Source organism: Mizuhopecten yessoensis, unplaced genomic scaffold (assembly GCF_002113885.1).
Source record: "Mizuhopecten yessoensis strain PY_sf001 unplaced genomic scaffold, ASM211388v2 scaffold4631, whole genome shotgun sequence".
In the NCBI taxonomy this organism is placed as follows: domain Eukaryota; kingdom Metazoa; phylum Mollusca; class Bivalvia; order Pectinida; family Pectinidae; genus Mizuhopecten; species Mizuhopecten yessoensis.
Window position 1 is genome coordinate 1,432,524 of NW_018405643.1, and position 16,084 is coordinate 1,448,607.

The window sequence follows — 16,084 nt, forward strand, 5'->3', positions numbered from 1 at the left end:
GAACCCTTGACTGAATTTCTTTAAGTGTGTTAGATATTGCATTATACCAAGAGGAACTCTGGACAGCTCCTGTAAAATACTTTCTACAGAAATCTTCCTTAAATGTCGTACTGTATATTGTACTTTCAATGTAAATTTTAACTGTAAGCTGTGGTTTCCATACTTATTAACTCATTCACACCTGAAAAAGGGCATTGTTTGGTCTTGTAACAAAAGTCATCTTGAAATGAGATAGATAGCAGGAAAAATCCTCAGTGTTTTCTTTCTATATTCCCCAGGACAATGGTTTCACAAGTAATATGATTGAAATTTTGTAAAAATGGGAAAAGCCATTGGGATATCACTGACAGAGTATGCATAGAACTTTTTTTGTGTAATTGACAGTTTTAGTGTTCTTGCATTGTCATGCACATGTTAAAATAATCCTTGATCTAACTTGGTTAAAAAAATAGAACTGTAGAGTACTTAGCACTTTGCTATTTATTTCTAAATTGTATGAAAGTTGCATTTTCTAATCCATTATAGTGGAATTGGTAAAAATGGCGATCTGCGTTGATACTGTGTGTAAAACGAGATATTTAATTGGGCAACATTGACAAGGGAATGATGCGACGAGGAGGGATAATTTTACTGACGATGTATTGTCATTCTAATGGGCCCTTTGTGTTGTTTCCTTTGATTTTCTAAGACCTAATTTCATTTCTGAGTAATTAGCTAACGAATGAAATTCTCAAATTTCCAAATTACCGGTCAGGTACTGAAGTTAATTAAGCAGTTTGCACTTGCTGTCGTGAGGCGCTGGGAAAGTAAGCCTGCTGTGACATAGACTTGTGGTAGCTTGTCCCTGCTAGAACAGTGCAGCAGTGTGCGTGTCATGATTGTATATAGATGGTCCTTATATTAATCAGTGATTTGGTGCAGTAAATCTAGATTTATCAAAAGATATTCCCTTTACGAGGGCCGACATTGTTTTCATGTTCTGATTTGTCATCCATCTTTCTTTCGCTTCCTGTGCAATACTGTGTAAAGATTCCTGGGGTGAAACAGATCATGAACTTCACATAAAAGTTACCGATAGATCTAGAGATGGGGTATCTGATAATGTAGGGTCAAAGGTCAAAAGTCAAGATCATCGTAAGAGTTTGCCAGCTTGATATTGTGGACAACTAATATCATAGATTTACAGCTTGAATTTTCTCCTGTTCTCCGTCTTTTTAAACTAATTCATTGTTAATTACTGTCTTTACTTTAATTATTTCAGCTAATACCATAAGTTTACTGTCATAAAAATAACTATTTTATTTAATATCATTAATATCTGTCACAAAAAAAATGGTCGTTTTTTATTGTTACTACATCATGATATACCTACTGGTCTAGTCTATATCAGAAGACAGTTCTGAGGTATCAGAATGGAGGCACGGAAGTTTAGTGGTAGGACGCAGGGTTCGTGACCAAAGGGTTGCAGGTTCGAGTCACAGCACTATGTTGTATCTTTGAGCAAGATACTTTACAGACCGCTTGTTCCAGTCTACTCAGCTGTAAATGAGTACATGGTTGGGCAGTGCTAGAATTGTAGAATGCTACTAGCTGTGAGTGCCGAAATAATAGCACTGGCTGTATTTGGATCTCCCCAGAGAGTTGAGAAAGATATTGGCTGGTTGCAAAGGCCCTATAACCATGGATAATAATTTGTGAACCGCTTTGAGATGACCTACAAACTAAGTTGTGATAAAGCGGTACATAAGAACCTCAAATTATTGTTATTATTATAGTAGTGAGATTGTGGTATTTTACCTTCTGTCGGTAATATTCTGTTCATACATGAAAGTATTGCTGTACTTATTGTCAATGCAATGACCTTGTTACTAAGCCCATAAAGGCATACTTCATTGGTTTGTGCCAGGTTGTCATGGTAATTTGAACTAGTGTAATTGCCACCCCTTTCAAACTAAAGTGACTGTCATCTTGAACACTCCGCGATAGAGGGATTTGAGCACTAAAGTACAAGTTTTACGAGAACATGACTGATCCCGACCTCATCTGTAGGGCTTCAGTTTAAACATTCCCAAGAATGGGTGGTAAATTACATGTCTTTTATTCTGATATTAAAAGCAAGCAATTCAGAGCATTTAGCATAATGGCATCTGCACCAACACTCCACAAACGTAATTACAAGTGTGAATTCAAAGCTTGTGAACTTCCTGTTTCAGTGCCTCTAAATATTGTTTCGTTGTTTTTCTTGTAATTTTTGAGAACATAAACGCTGAACTTTCTTGTAAGTGCAAACTCTCAACCAATGTAGTATTTGGATTGCTATTCATCGCACATGTTTTCTGTATTGAGTGTTTCCGTGGTTTTGAATAATGAAAGAATTTTGCTGCATTATTTATAGTGTTAAAACATAAACATTTAAAGATTGTATTTGTAATACAGTACCACAGATTTCTTCAAACTTTACGATCAGATTTCATGTATTCAAATTTGTTACGATGATCATACAAATCTGTCTCAAGATGATAACATACTAATATTTGATAAGGTACAAAGGTACAAAGTCGGGTAGATTCTAGGTGCTAGCTGGGATCTTTTCATGCTCTCTTCATTACTGTTTCCTTTCTTCTATCATACCTACCTATCTTCTATCATACCTAGCTACCTTTCTTCTATCATACCTACCTTTCTTTCATACTTACCTTTCTTCTATCATACCTACCTTTCTTTCATACTTACCTTTCTTTCGTACTTACCTTTCTTCTATCATACCTACCTTTCTTTCATACTTACCTTTCTTCTATCATACCTACCTTTCTTTCATACTTACCTTTCTTCTATCATACCTACCTTACTTCTATCATACCTATCTTTCTTCTATCATACCTATCTTTCTTCTATCATAACTACCTTTCTTCTATCATACCTACCTTTCTTCTATCATACCTACCTTTCTTCTATCATACCTACCTATGAATTTTTTTAGTTAATCACATGAAATGGTCAGTGTTATCACAAACTGTTAATTTAATTAATTCATGTGTATCAATTAACTTCATGTTGAAGAACTTCTTTAAAGTAATTACATTTCAAGGAAGATGGCTTTATGTAAGAATTACCATGTCGTTGCCAGTTCCTATTCCTATTTACCTGTGTACTTATTACATATGATGAATGAAAATAAATATTGTTTAAAGCAATGATTATTTAAATTTCCCAAATACTTCTTATGTCTATGATTTTTTTCCAATGTCATCCCAGAAACCATTTCCTATAACCCTGGGTAAACCCCTGATAACTCTTGTTGCATTTTGTCATTCCTGAAACATGATTGATTTGATAACACTGAAGAAACATTCATGATAAATTATTTTTTTATCAAAACGATATTCCTAATACAGTTACTCACAGTGTAAAATTAACAAGAATTCACATGAAAAGGAATTAATAAGTAACAAAAAATACCATTGAAATTACCGAGCTATTTCAGAAGTAATTATTATGCCAATCATATATGGTGAGATTGTGACCATGGTCAGTTATGCCTTTGGCATCACCACACAGCTTTAAATCGTGGGATCTTAAAACACGATCGTTTTCACACAATTACCATATTTTGAATCTCATTTACATATCATCTGAATCTCATTTGCATTTCATCATGTTAGAGTGCAATGCGACACATTGAGAAAGATGTCACGATCTTCTGCGTATTAACGAACCTTTCTTGACTTATAAGATGGATGTGTAGATCTGATATGACACCCCGACAGATAATACAATTAAGACCTGGAGATGTTCTTGTGAATTTAATATGGAGGCTTCAAGATCAATATGCAGCTTTTCATTGTTGCTATTGTAACGTTCTAAAATGGGAATGGGAGTATCACGTAAGGGAGTAATCTTTGTTTTCATTTACATACCATTAGGGACCTGTCATTATTCAGTGCACTCAAATCTAACTTGATCAGTACAATGATTTGATTATCCGGCCGGTTTTAAAAAGTATGCCAACATCGAGAAATTGTCATCGCCCTACGTACTCTACTTTTTCAAATCGAGTTGCAATTTTTTGAGCTTTCTATTTTGACAAACTTATAGCTTACAAAAACTAAAAAAATAATGTGTTTTGTTTTTCACATGCTAACCCACCCCCACCCACCCTCAATCTCAGAGGGAAATATTTCTTGGAGAGTCTTCCCAAGGTTGACATCATCAACTTAATTACTATATTGCTCAGTTATTTTGGTCCCATACAAGTAAGGTTTTCCTGCATTCTCCTCTCATTTGCTACGTTAAGTCTTTGTTTAAGGGGCTTACTTTCATCCATTATTTGAATTGATGTATTTGAATTTAACTTTGCTGTTAAACAGAGCACTCTGTCGGGGACGAGTACTAGTTCCACGGTGTCATCGCCCTCCAGCTTAAACTCCAACACAGAAGAACACCTCAAGACGTTTGAAGGTCACGCCCTTCAGTATGCCGCCAAGTCTCTTCAGTCCCTGTAAGTACACCAAGGTCAAGTTCGATCCTTTTCTCTTCTAGCAGATGATTGGGGTTTAAAACTCAGTATCTCCCTTTATATCAGAACTGAAATCATTGTAGCCGTACAATGAAAGAATGCCTACATCAGGCTATTAGCCAGCCAGCCACCCATCCACCTGTCTTTTTGACAGGCAGTTTTCCATTATATAACCTTTAACTATTGTATATCAATTTTGACAGGCAGTTTTGTAAAATTAGTTATAATATTAAGATATTGGCCAAGGGACAGATTTTGACAGGCAACTTTCCACTATATAACCTTATCTATTTATTGTATATCAATTTTGACAGGCAGTTTTTTAAATTAGTTATAATATTAAGATATTGGCCAGAGACATTTGAAATCCTGGTCTACATTGATGTTAATTGATCATTTTTGCAAATTCATGGAATGTTAACTTTACGTTCCATAGATTTGAAAAATCATCAAAAGTAAATAGGATGTAAAATCGTGTCATTTAAATACTAGTTCTAGTTTTTATCTCCGCATAATATTTTGTTAAAATGATGAAAGTAAAAGTTATATTTTCGTAAAAGGTAAAATTTGAAAATTTGGAATATAACCCCATCATTTGTCCTAGATGTCAGTTAGAAAAATTATGTATTCATGATATTTTGCTGATGATTTGGGCACCACCATCTCATGACCTGCCGGAGGAAGATTCTGGAGATGTTCCGATGTCTTTGTGTAGTTCTAAAGGTCTCTGATGCTAAATACCCACTTGGCACAGGACCAATGCCCCACGGTGACGGTCAGTGTCCCATATTTTACGAGAACCGGGGATTATTTTGTCGTTCTATTTCAGGACGAAGACCTTAGATTGTGTTTATATTTATGCTTACTTCCAGATATATGGATTAGCCAATAGACAATGGATATAAAATCAATCCGCGATAGAACATCCTTACAGGAGTCTTTGTATCGCCATAGCGATGTCAATAGTATGACAGCATCTGTCATCAACGCAATACTTCCTGTCTTCTATATAAATACGGCAGTGGAATGACCTTTCATTTTGTAATAAGACCAGATATTGGAACAGATGATAGCTATCAAATAAAAGAATGGAAAGAAAATAAAAAATAAGAATTGTTCAAAGTGTGTATTATGTTGAACGTTATAATTATTTGTATATTGCAAAAATTCTTTTTTAACAGGTATTGATATTTATGGTTTCTATAGTAACCACCATGACCAAAATGTCATTATACAATGGGATTTCTTTATACTGCCATCATAGTGTTGACACATCTAGACTAATATGTCAGTAATCTGTTTATATTTCTGTTCCAACACTTTTTGTGTCATATGTCATTTCTCAAAATTTTGAACCATTTTATATTTCACGTGTACAAAAAAGATAGGGGAAAGAGTATCTCAAATAGTGTCTGTGTTCCTAGGGAAATGTATTACATACTGCATGATTTTATGTATTAATGTACATTTGATGTGTTATTGTTTTTGTTGAATGGCAATATTTCATGGGAATGGCCTGTATTATATCATAAATAGATGATCAAAAACACAAGTGTTCATGTAATATTGACTTTATCAAACTTGATTATTACTTCCATATTACATGAACACATCTGTAGGATCCTCTACATAAAAGATGAACCTATCACTCAAACTGGTGAATGTACCATTAACTCATTCAGCCCCGAAGACACATTTGATCTCTTCCAATTCAAAGGTTGGAATAGTTCATTATGAAATTTCAGGGGTGAATGAGTTAAGCTTTGGTTAATATATACTGTAAGCCGAAAATGAATTACACTGCTTCAGTATACAGCTGTTTCGTCCATCTAGGACTCGGCAGTGATGCTGAGGGCCAAATAGTTGGAAATCCAAATGGTCTTAACTACTAATATAAATCACTTGGCAGGTGTGTTATATTATTTTAACATCCAAATATATGTGTATTTGCAGGTCATCTGGGAATCTCCAAATTCAGTCTGGAGAGCCCCCTGCAGAGAAGCCGATGCGGTTTGCTGTACGGTCTCTGGGGTGGGTCCGCATCGCCGAGGAGGATCTGACCCCCGAGAGAAGCAGTAGGGCAGTCAACAAGTGCATCGTTGACTTGTCTCTCGGACGTAATGACATCAACGACGTGGTTGGGCGCTGGGGAGATGTAAGAATGTTGCTTTGGTATTTCTGGTCGATGTGGTCTGAAAATGTTGTGTTTGATCAGCCCACTTGGGGACCTGTAGCACATTCTTAAATGCTGAAAGTGCTGTTTTACTGACACTGAAAGATAAATTGACAAAACAGTATTAGATAAGCCAATATCGATATATTAAAACTGCAATTCTGTTTATGAAGCATAGACAAAATCTTACCAAAAAAAAAAAAAAAAATGAAAAAGAATAACAAGTTAAATTCTGCAAATACTGAAAAATTTCTTATGCCCACACAACTCCACCAGCCCCAGTGGAGTGTAAATTAGTCTGGGGTGGATGTTGCGGTATCTGTGCTGAAGCATTCAAGTGAGGCGGCACTATAAATGATGCCCTTGCATTTGGAAGCACGGTCCCCCTACAAACAGAACACAATACATCTCCAGCACACACGCAGGCATACACACATAGGGAGATATTAGCCAGGTGGCATAGGACTAGTAGTAAGCACCTGATAAGGCAGCTCCTGCAAATTCCTCAAAATTGTATTGATTATTGTAAATGCTTATTGTATTAATTGTATATCTATTTACTGTAAAGCGCTTTAGACTGGCTTATGTTGGCTAGATATGGCGCTATATAAAATGTTGTATATTATAATTATGTTTTTATAAAAAATGTTGTCTTTACTAGATAAGTTGATCTAGTATGCTTCAGTAAACAGATTTTAGAACAAATTCCTTTGAAATTAAGCATCCTTTTACTGTTGCGCAGAAGCTAGATCAAGATCTCTATAAAAATTCAAATGATTTAAACTGACCAATGTCATTGTTGACAGGGTAAGGATCTGTACCTGGACCTGGACCGACACAGCCTCAGACTGGTCGACACCCAGGAGTTCTCCATCCTGAACTCCCAACCAATCCAGTCCATCAGGGTCTGGGGGGTCGGCCGTGACAATGGCAGGTAAGCACCCAACAGAACCATTCCGTCTCATTGGGATCAAACTAGTAGCCGTTATAATGGCAAGTTTACAGCCCAAATATTATGAGGTTCATATTTTTCGCAATGAAACTTCAGGATAATATCTTTCTTCGATTGGTCTGGATGTTAAATTATCTATCGGACAATAGCAGGAAAAGTTTTTTTAGATCATTTCCGCTCTATGGCACATTAAATGTGTGAGATGAAAAAGACATTTTAGGAAATAAATTATATACATGCTATAATATTTCTTAATATCTGTCATTTTGTTGATGTTTAAACTTTTAAAAAGGATTAATTATATGTACAGGATAAATGTAGATACAAACATGATCTTAAACAAATCATGGATGTGAAATAATTGTGTTCTCACATTGAGCCTCAACTAATGCTGGTACATAACAAGTTAATTTTTCGCTATAAATGTTTCTAAACAAATCTTTAATTGGATTTAAACTGAAGGAAAAGTAAAAGAAAGCGTGGCGCCTACGAAGTATAGAAAAGCGGCACCTTAGCGTAGTTTTCTGGAGATTAATTACACTAATTTGATGGAGATGTGAAAATAACAAGATTTGTCTCCCCTGGTGCCAGCTGTACCGTCGCTGCTTACGTAATACTGTTGACTAACTTGTAATGTCTGTCCTCGTCTTCAAATTTTGCGCTTTCCGTTGACAGAGAAAGGTAAATAGATCAGGAGGCTTCGCCACGTTTTTATCACTGTGTCGTCAGTGGGTGTCAGAATTGATCGTCTCTCTGTTGTGTGTGAACAGTTTTAAGTGTTGTACTGCACATTCTACCCTGAACCAGTTTCTCGGAGCTCTTATCAAATTAACAAGCTTGAATACGACCGGCATGGAAACCCAATCAACCATATTGGGCACACATTTCCAGCTACAAAATTTAATTTATTAAGGGCACATTTTGAAGAAATTCAATTTTGAATGGTCGGCTTGAATGTATCACTTACGACCCAGTTCCGTTTGTTGTCTTGTTTTGCATTTTTGTCTCAAAGACCTTGTCTTGAAATCTAATAAATGTGTTCAATTTAAGTGCAATTTTACTTCTGGTTATTCTATTATTTATTTTTTTATATTTGTTTTTCATGGTAATCATTTTCACACCAGATATTATTGTCTCTGTTTTATGTTGTCATCCTCGTGTGGTTTCTGCTATAACTGTTTTGTCTAAGAACAAATATATACAGTATAACATACATAATCAAATTTTGTTAGGAAAAAAAGAACACTTTATAGGAAAGAGCTGTTTTAAAATTTGACGATTATAATGCACCTCGTCATGGATTTTCATGTTATATCATAACCCTCAGAATTGAGTTGTATTTGTCCTTGAGTTTGTCAACAGGTAGCTATATATATAGTGGATCCTCCTGGCGTTGTCTCTACACATAATCTTTAAAACTTTATAACGGTGTCATTTATGAGCAAAAGACTCGAAGGCAGATTGAGATTTACAGCAAATATTAATATTTATTTCCGAAACATTCTACCTAAATATGGGCTAAGGGGATATAACAGCTGTGATACTACTAAAAATAACTTTCATGTATATTTACCCAGCCAGCTGTATCATAGCTGTTGACCGTGCAGGGATTGGCATGTACAATTACTGACCTCATTACGACATCAGTTCCTCCAATCAAAGTTGTTAATTCACAGATTCCAAGATTAATAGCATCTGTAAGAGTTTAACAGAATTGGTAACTGGAAATACCCTACCTATATTTAGTAACAGTCTGTAACATTTATATATACATAGATACATAAATTTATTCTGACAAAATGAGGATTTTACAATCCTTTGACAGTCAGCTCTGAAATAATAAAAAAACCAATTAAATAAAAACATAATTTTAAAAGTTGCAACGTTTAGATTTCAATTTTTTCTTTAAAACTGTATTTCTGTGCTTGGTTATAAATTTTTAGTTTGATAGGATCTGTTAGAAATTTACAGACTCGTAAAATGACATATGTCTCTTCCTTATAGTTGTGCTTTATCCTGAGGCTCTGAAAAATAGAGATAAGCCAATTAATTTTCCCAAGATTATAAAGACAACATTTCAGATCAATATTGATTTGAACATCATGAATGCTTGTACCTAAAGTGAGTCGTTTTTTCTTCATTGTAAAGATGGATTAAGTGATAAAAGTTTATAAAATGAAAGTTTGAAAAGTAAAGTCAGAAATAGCTCATGACATCATGAATACTTGTAAATGGACAGTATATATGTCTGCAGTATAGAGTTTGTCAAAAGGATGCTGTTAGCACAAAACTCCAGCACAAGTATGAGTTGAAAAGATCACTTGAACTCATTCACCCCTGAAGTCACATTTAAACTCTTCCAATTCAAACGTTGGAATAGTTCATTATGAAATTGCAGGGGTGAATGAGCTAGTTAACAGACATAAAATTATATATTTTTGTAATATGTAATGGGGGGAATGGACAAATGGAATGCAATGAAATCCGTCTCTACCAAACATCCCAACCACACTGTCTTAACCAAACTTCCCAAATGGACAAAACTTTTGGTTTATACAGGTGTACAGATTATACAGGCATCAATGTAGACAGGGGTTATGCTGATATGAGGAATTATGGTAAATTAATGGTAGTTCATTATTTTCCAATCAGCTGCAAGTTTAAAACTCAAGTAAGCCGGAAAATGTAAAATTTAGGTCACTATCTGATACAGATGTTTTCAGGCATTTCTTGTGATTAGTTTGAAATTTCACTATCAGCTGAGACTAGTATTTGGTTTTACATTATCCCATTATAGCATACAGCCTGGCCATATAAAATTCCTACTAGCTTTAGGGGATGTCACGTAATACATATGGCGGACAGCGTCCCCGTATCTAGCTACAGGCTATCTCGTAATCATCGGAGGGAGATAAACCATCGTGTTGGTATCATACATGTCTATTCACCTATGAAAATGCAATTCCATAAATGCTCAAAAGATTAAGCACACAAACAAAACTGGAGTTATTTGATAAAAAGTGGCTCTTTTTTGGCTTCAGGGGCTCATCTGGTCTGCCAGAAATACTATAAAATTATTGACGACAAATGGTGTAAATTTCATGTGCAATATTCCACACGTAATATGAAATTAAATAATATCGATTTTCGTTGCAATGTAATTTACCTGAATCTCATGATCAAACAAGTCTGACTCAACAAAAAGTAAATGAAATTTACATAATATCAGTAATTAATATGAAATGTGATCAGAAATTTGATTACAAGTGTTATGCAATATCTCTGATTCCTATGTTGTGTGAGTAGGTAAACATGTTGTGAGGCACGGTAGTCTAGTGGTAGGACACCGGGCTCGTGACCGAAGGGTTGCGGGTTGGAGTCACGTCAAGGCACTGTGTTGTAATCTTGAGCTTGTTCCAGTCTACACAGCTGTAAATGAGTATGTGGTTGGGCAGTGCAAGAAAAGTTGGGTGCTAGCTGTGAGCGCCGAAATGGCTGCACCGACTGCATGCTCCCCAGAGAGTTAAGAAAGATGTATAGGCCCTATAACAATATAATAATTTGTGTCCTGTATTTGTAATGTTTAAAATCAAGTTCAGAAAAATGCACATAAGAATGTCATTTTCAATCAATCTTTTACTTGCATGTAATTAGTACATAGTATATGTTGTACACACTACAGATTTGTTGTTATTTTTTATTTTAATTTGTTTTTAATTTTGTAATGCTTTCCAGTTTTATTTCAGAGACTTTTTTTAAAACTTATATCTGAGAATTATCAAATTACCATTTATCAGAAGGAAAGATTGTTCAGTGTTAAGGTTTGACTTAATTATCACAATCACAATTGAAACAAAATTAAAATAAAGTTTTTAAACTTACTTAAACAATATTAATAATTCATCTAGGAAATAGTCTATATATCACACAATTTTTGAAAAGTTTTAAGTCAGAATTTTCATGTTTTTACAAGAGTTTCGCTGAACTGATTGTTACTTTGACTTCAAACATTCCAGGGACTTTGCCTATGTGGCGCGGGAGAAGCAAACGAAGAAGCACATGTGTCATGTATTCCGTTGTGACACGCCCGCGCGACAAATCGCCAACTGCCTGCGTGATATCTGTAAAAAGATAATGATGGAGCGCCGTCTGCAGGAAAATGCAGTAGTACAGCGCCTCAGTCGTCCCACGGACCTACCGAACCTTGGCAAGTCTTCTGAACCCAACGGGCAGAAACTGTCCTTCCAGTCCCTCTATAACAGTGAGTCCTGTAGTCGTGTTACTGAGTCAAATGGACAGAAACTGTCCTTCCAGTCCCTCTATAACAGTGAGTCCTGTAGTCGTGTTACCGAGTCAAATGGACAGAAGCTGTCCTTCCAGTCCCTCTATAACAGTGAGTCCTGTAGTCGTGTTACTGAGTCAAATGGACAGAAACTGTCCTTCCAGTTATGGGTTCAGCCTGTAAACATTCTCCATGGCAAGACTACTGTAAGTTATAGGTTCAGCCTGTAGACATTCTCCATGGCAAGACTACTATAAGTTATAGGTTCAGCCTGTAAACATTCCCCATAGCAAGACTACTGTAAGTTATAGGTTCAGCCTGTAAACATTCTCCATGGCAAGACTACTATAAGTTATAGGTTCAGCCTGTAAATATTCATAGCAAGACAACTGTAAGTTATAGGTTAGGCCTGTAAACATTCTCCATAGCAAGACCTCTGTAAGTTATAGGTTCAGCCTATACACATTCTCCATAACAAGAATACTGTAAGTTATAGGTTCAGCCTATAAACATTCTCCATAGCAAGATAACTGTAAGTTATAGGTTCAGCCTGTAACCATTCTCCATAGCAAGACTACTTAAGTTATAGGTTCAGCCTATAAACATTCTCCATAGCAAGACCTCTGTAAGTTATAGGTTCAGCCTGTAAACATTCTCCATAGCAAGACTACTTAAGTTATAGGTTCAGCCTATTAACATTCTCCATAGCAAGACCACTGTAAGTTATAGGTTCAGCCTGTATACATTCTCCATAACAAGACTACTGTAAGTTATAGGGTAAGCCTGTTAACATTCTCCATAGCAAGACCACTGTAAGTTATAGGTTCAGCATGTAAACATTCTCCATAGCAAGACTACTGTAAGTTATAGGTTCAGCCTATAAACATTCTCCATGGCATGACTACTGTAAGTTATAGGTTCAGCCTGTTGACATTCTCCATAGTAAGACCACTGTAAGTTATAGGTTCAGCCTGTAAACATTCTCCATGGCCTGACCACTGTAAGTTATAGGTTCAGCCTGTAAACATTCCCCATCGCAAAACTACTGTGAATTATAGGTTCAACCTGTAAACATTCTCCATAACAAGACCACTGTAAGTTATAGGTTCAGCCTGTATACATTCTCCATAACAAGACCACTGTAATTTATAGGTTCAGCCTGTATACATTCTCCATAGCAAGACCACTGTACGTTATAGGATTAGTCTGTATACATTCTCCATAGCAAGACTACTTAAGTTATAGGTTCAGCATGTAAACATTCTCCATAACAAGAATACTGTAAGTTATAGGTTCAGCCTATTAACATTCTCCATAGCAAGACCACTGTAAGTTATAGGTTTAGTCTGTATACATTCTCCATAGCAAGACTACTTAAGTTATAGGTTCAGCCTATTAACATTCTCCATAACAAGACTACTGTAAGTTATAGGTTCAGCCTGTAAACATTCTCCATAACAAGACTACTATAAGTTATAGGTTCAGCCAGTAGACATTCTCCATAGCAACATTACTGTAAGTTATAGGTTCAGCCTGTAGACATTCTCCATAACAAGATTACTCTAAGTTATAGGTTCAGCCTGTATACATTCTCCATAGCAAGACTACTTAAGTTATAGGTTCAGCCTATAATCATTCTCCATAACAAGACTACTACTATAAGTTATAGGTTCAGCCAGTAGACCTTCTCCATAGCAAAATTACTGTAAGTTATAGGTTCAGCCTATAATCATTCTCCATAACAAGACTACTACTATAAGTTATAGGTTCAGCCAGTAAACATTCTCCATAACAAGAATACTGTAAGTTATAGGTTCAGCATGTAAACATTCTCCATAGCAAAACTACTGTAAGTTATAGGGCCAGCCTGTAAACATTCTCCATAACAAGACCACTGTAAGTTATAGGTTCAGCCTGTTAACATTCTCCATAACACGACTACTATAAGTTATAGGTTCAGCCTGTAAACATTCTCAATAGCAAGACTACTGTAAGTTATAGGTTCAGCCTGTAAACATTCTCCATAGCAAAACTACTGTAAGTTATAGGTTCAGCCTGTTAACATTCTCCATAGCAAGACTGCTGTAAGTTATAGGTTCAGCCTGTAAATATTCTCCATAGCAAGTTTACTAGGTATATGTGTTCATCACACATGGTTTTCTTTAAGAGACAGTTGTACAGTATTTGAAAAGTGTTATTGATTTCCTGACAGAGCTGGTAGTAAAATTAGTACCCAAATGTCTGCCTAACATTTGTGAATCTCTATTCGAGATAGAATCATTGTTTTATTGAGATTACTTCTGTTGCAAAATCTCAAATGTTTCATTGTTTTGACTGATAATGCATAAAATGTAACTCAATCTTGTCCTCCGAGTATTCAACCTGTTGCTCCTTTATTTATAAAGTGGACTAAACCTTTATACTATATAATGGACTACACAGATGATTTAAAGGGGGGAAAAGGCATGAAATATATCCCCTGTGTTGGGCTATCTAGCTGTCTTTCACATTCTACAATCTTTAGATTTATTGAAAAATATTGACCTTTTTTTAAGTAACACCTTCGCTGTAGAAACATTTCAACTTTAGCTTCCACCAGTTTAGATGATCATAAAGAGCAGGATTAAGGGTACTGGCTGAACTCTGTACAACCTGTTTTATATTACCTTAGGGTTATAGTTACATTTTATATGGTTACACTGATGCCTGTGTTATTTCCAGATGCTTCTTTCCCCACCCCCATGGAGGAGCCAAAGAAGATCATCCGCTGTCATTATATCGGTCTGGAGTGTGTCACAAGGCCTTCAGGTAAACCACCACACTTTTTGCTCATCACTCTCCCTCTCCCTCTACCCCTCCTAACCAACCCCACCCAACCAGCCCCTCCTTATTAACCCTCCCCAGACCCCACCAACTCCTTCAAAACAGACCTCTCCCTGATGATCCCTCTCTCCAAACCCCTTCCCACAGACTCTCCCCCCCCCCTCTCTCTCACTTACCCGTCCCCATAGACCCTTCACAACAGACCCCTTTTGACAGACACTTCACAACAGACCCCTCCCCCCAGACCCCAATAACTCCTTCAAATCAGACCCCTCCCTGATGACCCCTTCCCACAGACACCCCTTCCCCCAACACACACTGATTCTTCCCCCACCAACCCCTTCAAAACAGACCCCTCCCTGCTGACCCCTCTCTCCAACCCCTTCCCACAGACACCCCTCCCCCAAAACACACTGATTCCTCCCCCACCAACCCCTCCCCACAGTCCCCTCTCCACTGACCCCTCCCCACAGTCCCCTCTCCACTGACCCCTCCCCACCATCCCCTCCCCACAGTCCCCCCCAACAGTCCACTCCCCACAGTTCCTTCCCCATAGTTCCCTCCCCACAGTCCCCTCCCCACAGTCCCCTCTCCACAGTCCCCTCCCCACAGTCCCCTCCCCACAGTCCACTCCCCACAGTCCACTCCCCCACAGTCCCATCTCCACAGTCCCCTCCCCACAGTCCACTCCCCACAGTCCATCTCCACATTCCCCTCCCCACAGTCCCCTCCCCACAGTCCCATCCCCACAGTCCCCTCCCCACAGTCCCCTCTCCACTGACCCCTCCCAACATCCCAACATTTCTTTCCCTACCAATCTCTTCCCTCCCTTTTCATTTTTGTGCATTTGAAAATAAGCGATCCAAAATAGGAAAGTGCTCTTTTGAATATATAAATATATATATATCCAATTATTCTCAGTATTCTCACTAAATGAGATGATGTAGTGAGGTTTTTTTACTATCATTAACAGGGACAGAGGTGATCAATGGGGCTATTGACGCTGCCCTTCTGCGAGTTCCGCCAGAAAAGTGGCTTTTTGTCAACGTCAACATTGCTCCCTCTACCATTACCATTTCCGAGCATGGGGTAAGTCTGATCGGACAATGTTGTGTCACAGCGATGTTAACACCTGTAGCTGTTTATGACATAATTTAAGGTCTTGTCTTTTTAGTCTTTAATCACTGATCAGAATCAAAATGGTGACACATCCATATTTCGTAAACTTGTGTTTAAAATGCTGGGCACAGGCTTTAAATTAATTATTGTCAATCGATCAAGCTTTGACCTGAGCGACAGAAGCATTGAGTTGCTTATTGGTCGTTCCATTTAGGTTAA

The 16,084-nt window shown here is 37.0% G+C and overlaps 1 protein-coding gene across 4 annotated transcripts in view; it reads left to right on the forward strand.

Annotated features, from left to right (window-relative positions):
- The window catches only part of LOC110449543 (protein Fe65 homolog), a 159,995-nt gene that overhangs the window by 128,035 nt on the left and 15,876 nt on the right, over positions 1 to 16,084 (forward strand). For 3 of the 4 annotated variants that reach the window (XM_021496490.1, XM_021496486.1, XM_021496489.1), the window contains 7 exons: positions 4,368 to 4,498; positions 6,470 to 6,671; positions 7,496 to 7,623; positions 8,317 to 8,322; positions 11,658 to 11,902; positions 14,645 to 14,731; positions 15,720 to 15,835. In XM_021496490.1, coding sequence (XP_021352165.1) covers positions 4,368 to 4,498; positions 6,470 to 6,671; positions 7,496 to 7,623; positions 8,317 to 8,322; positions 11,658 to 11,902; positions 14,645 to 14,731; positions 15,720 to 15,835 — 915 coding nt within the window. The remainder of the gene's footprint in view (positions 1 to 4,367; positions 4,499 to 6,469; positions 6,672 to 7,495; positions 7,624 to 8,316; positions 8,323 to 11,657; positions 11,903 to 14,644; positions 14,732 to 15,719; positions 15,836 to 16,084) is intronic. The other variant, XM_021496488.1, reaches the window with a different exon arrangement.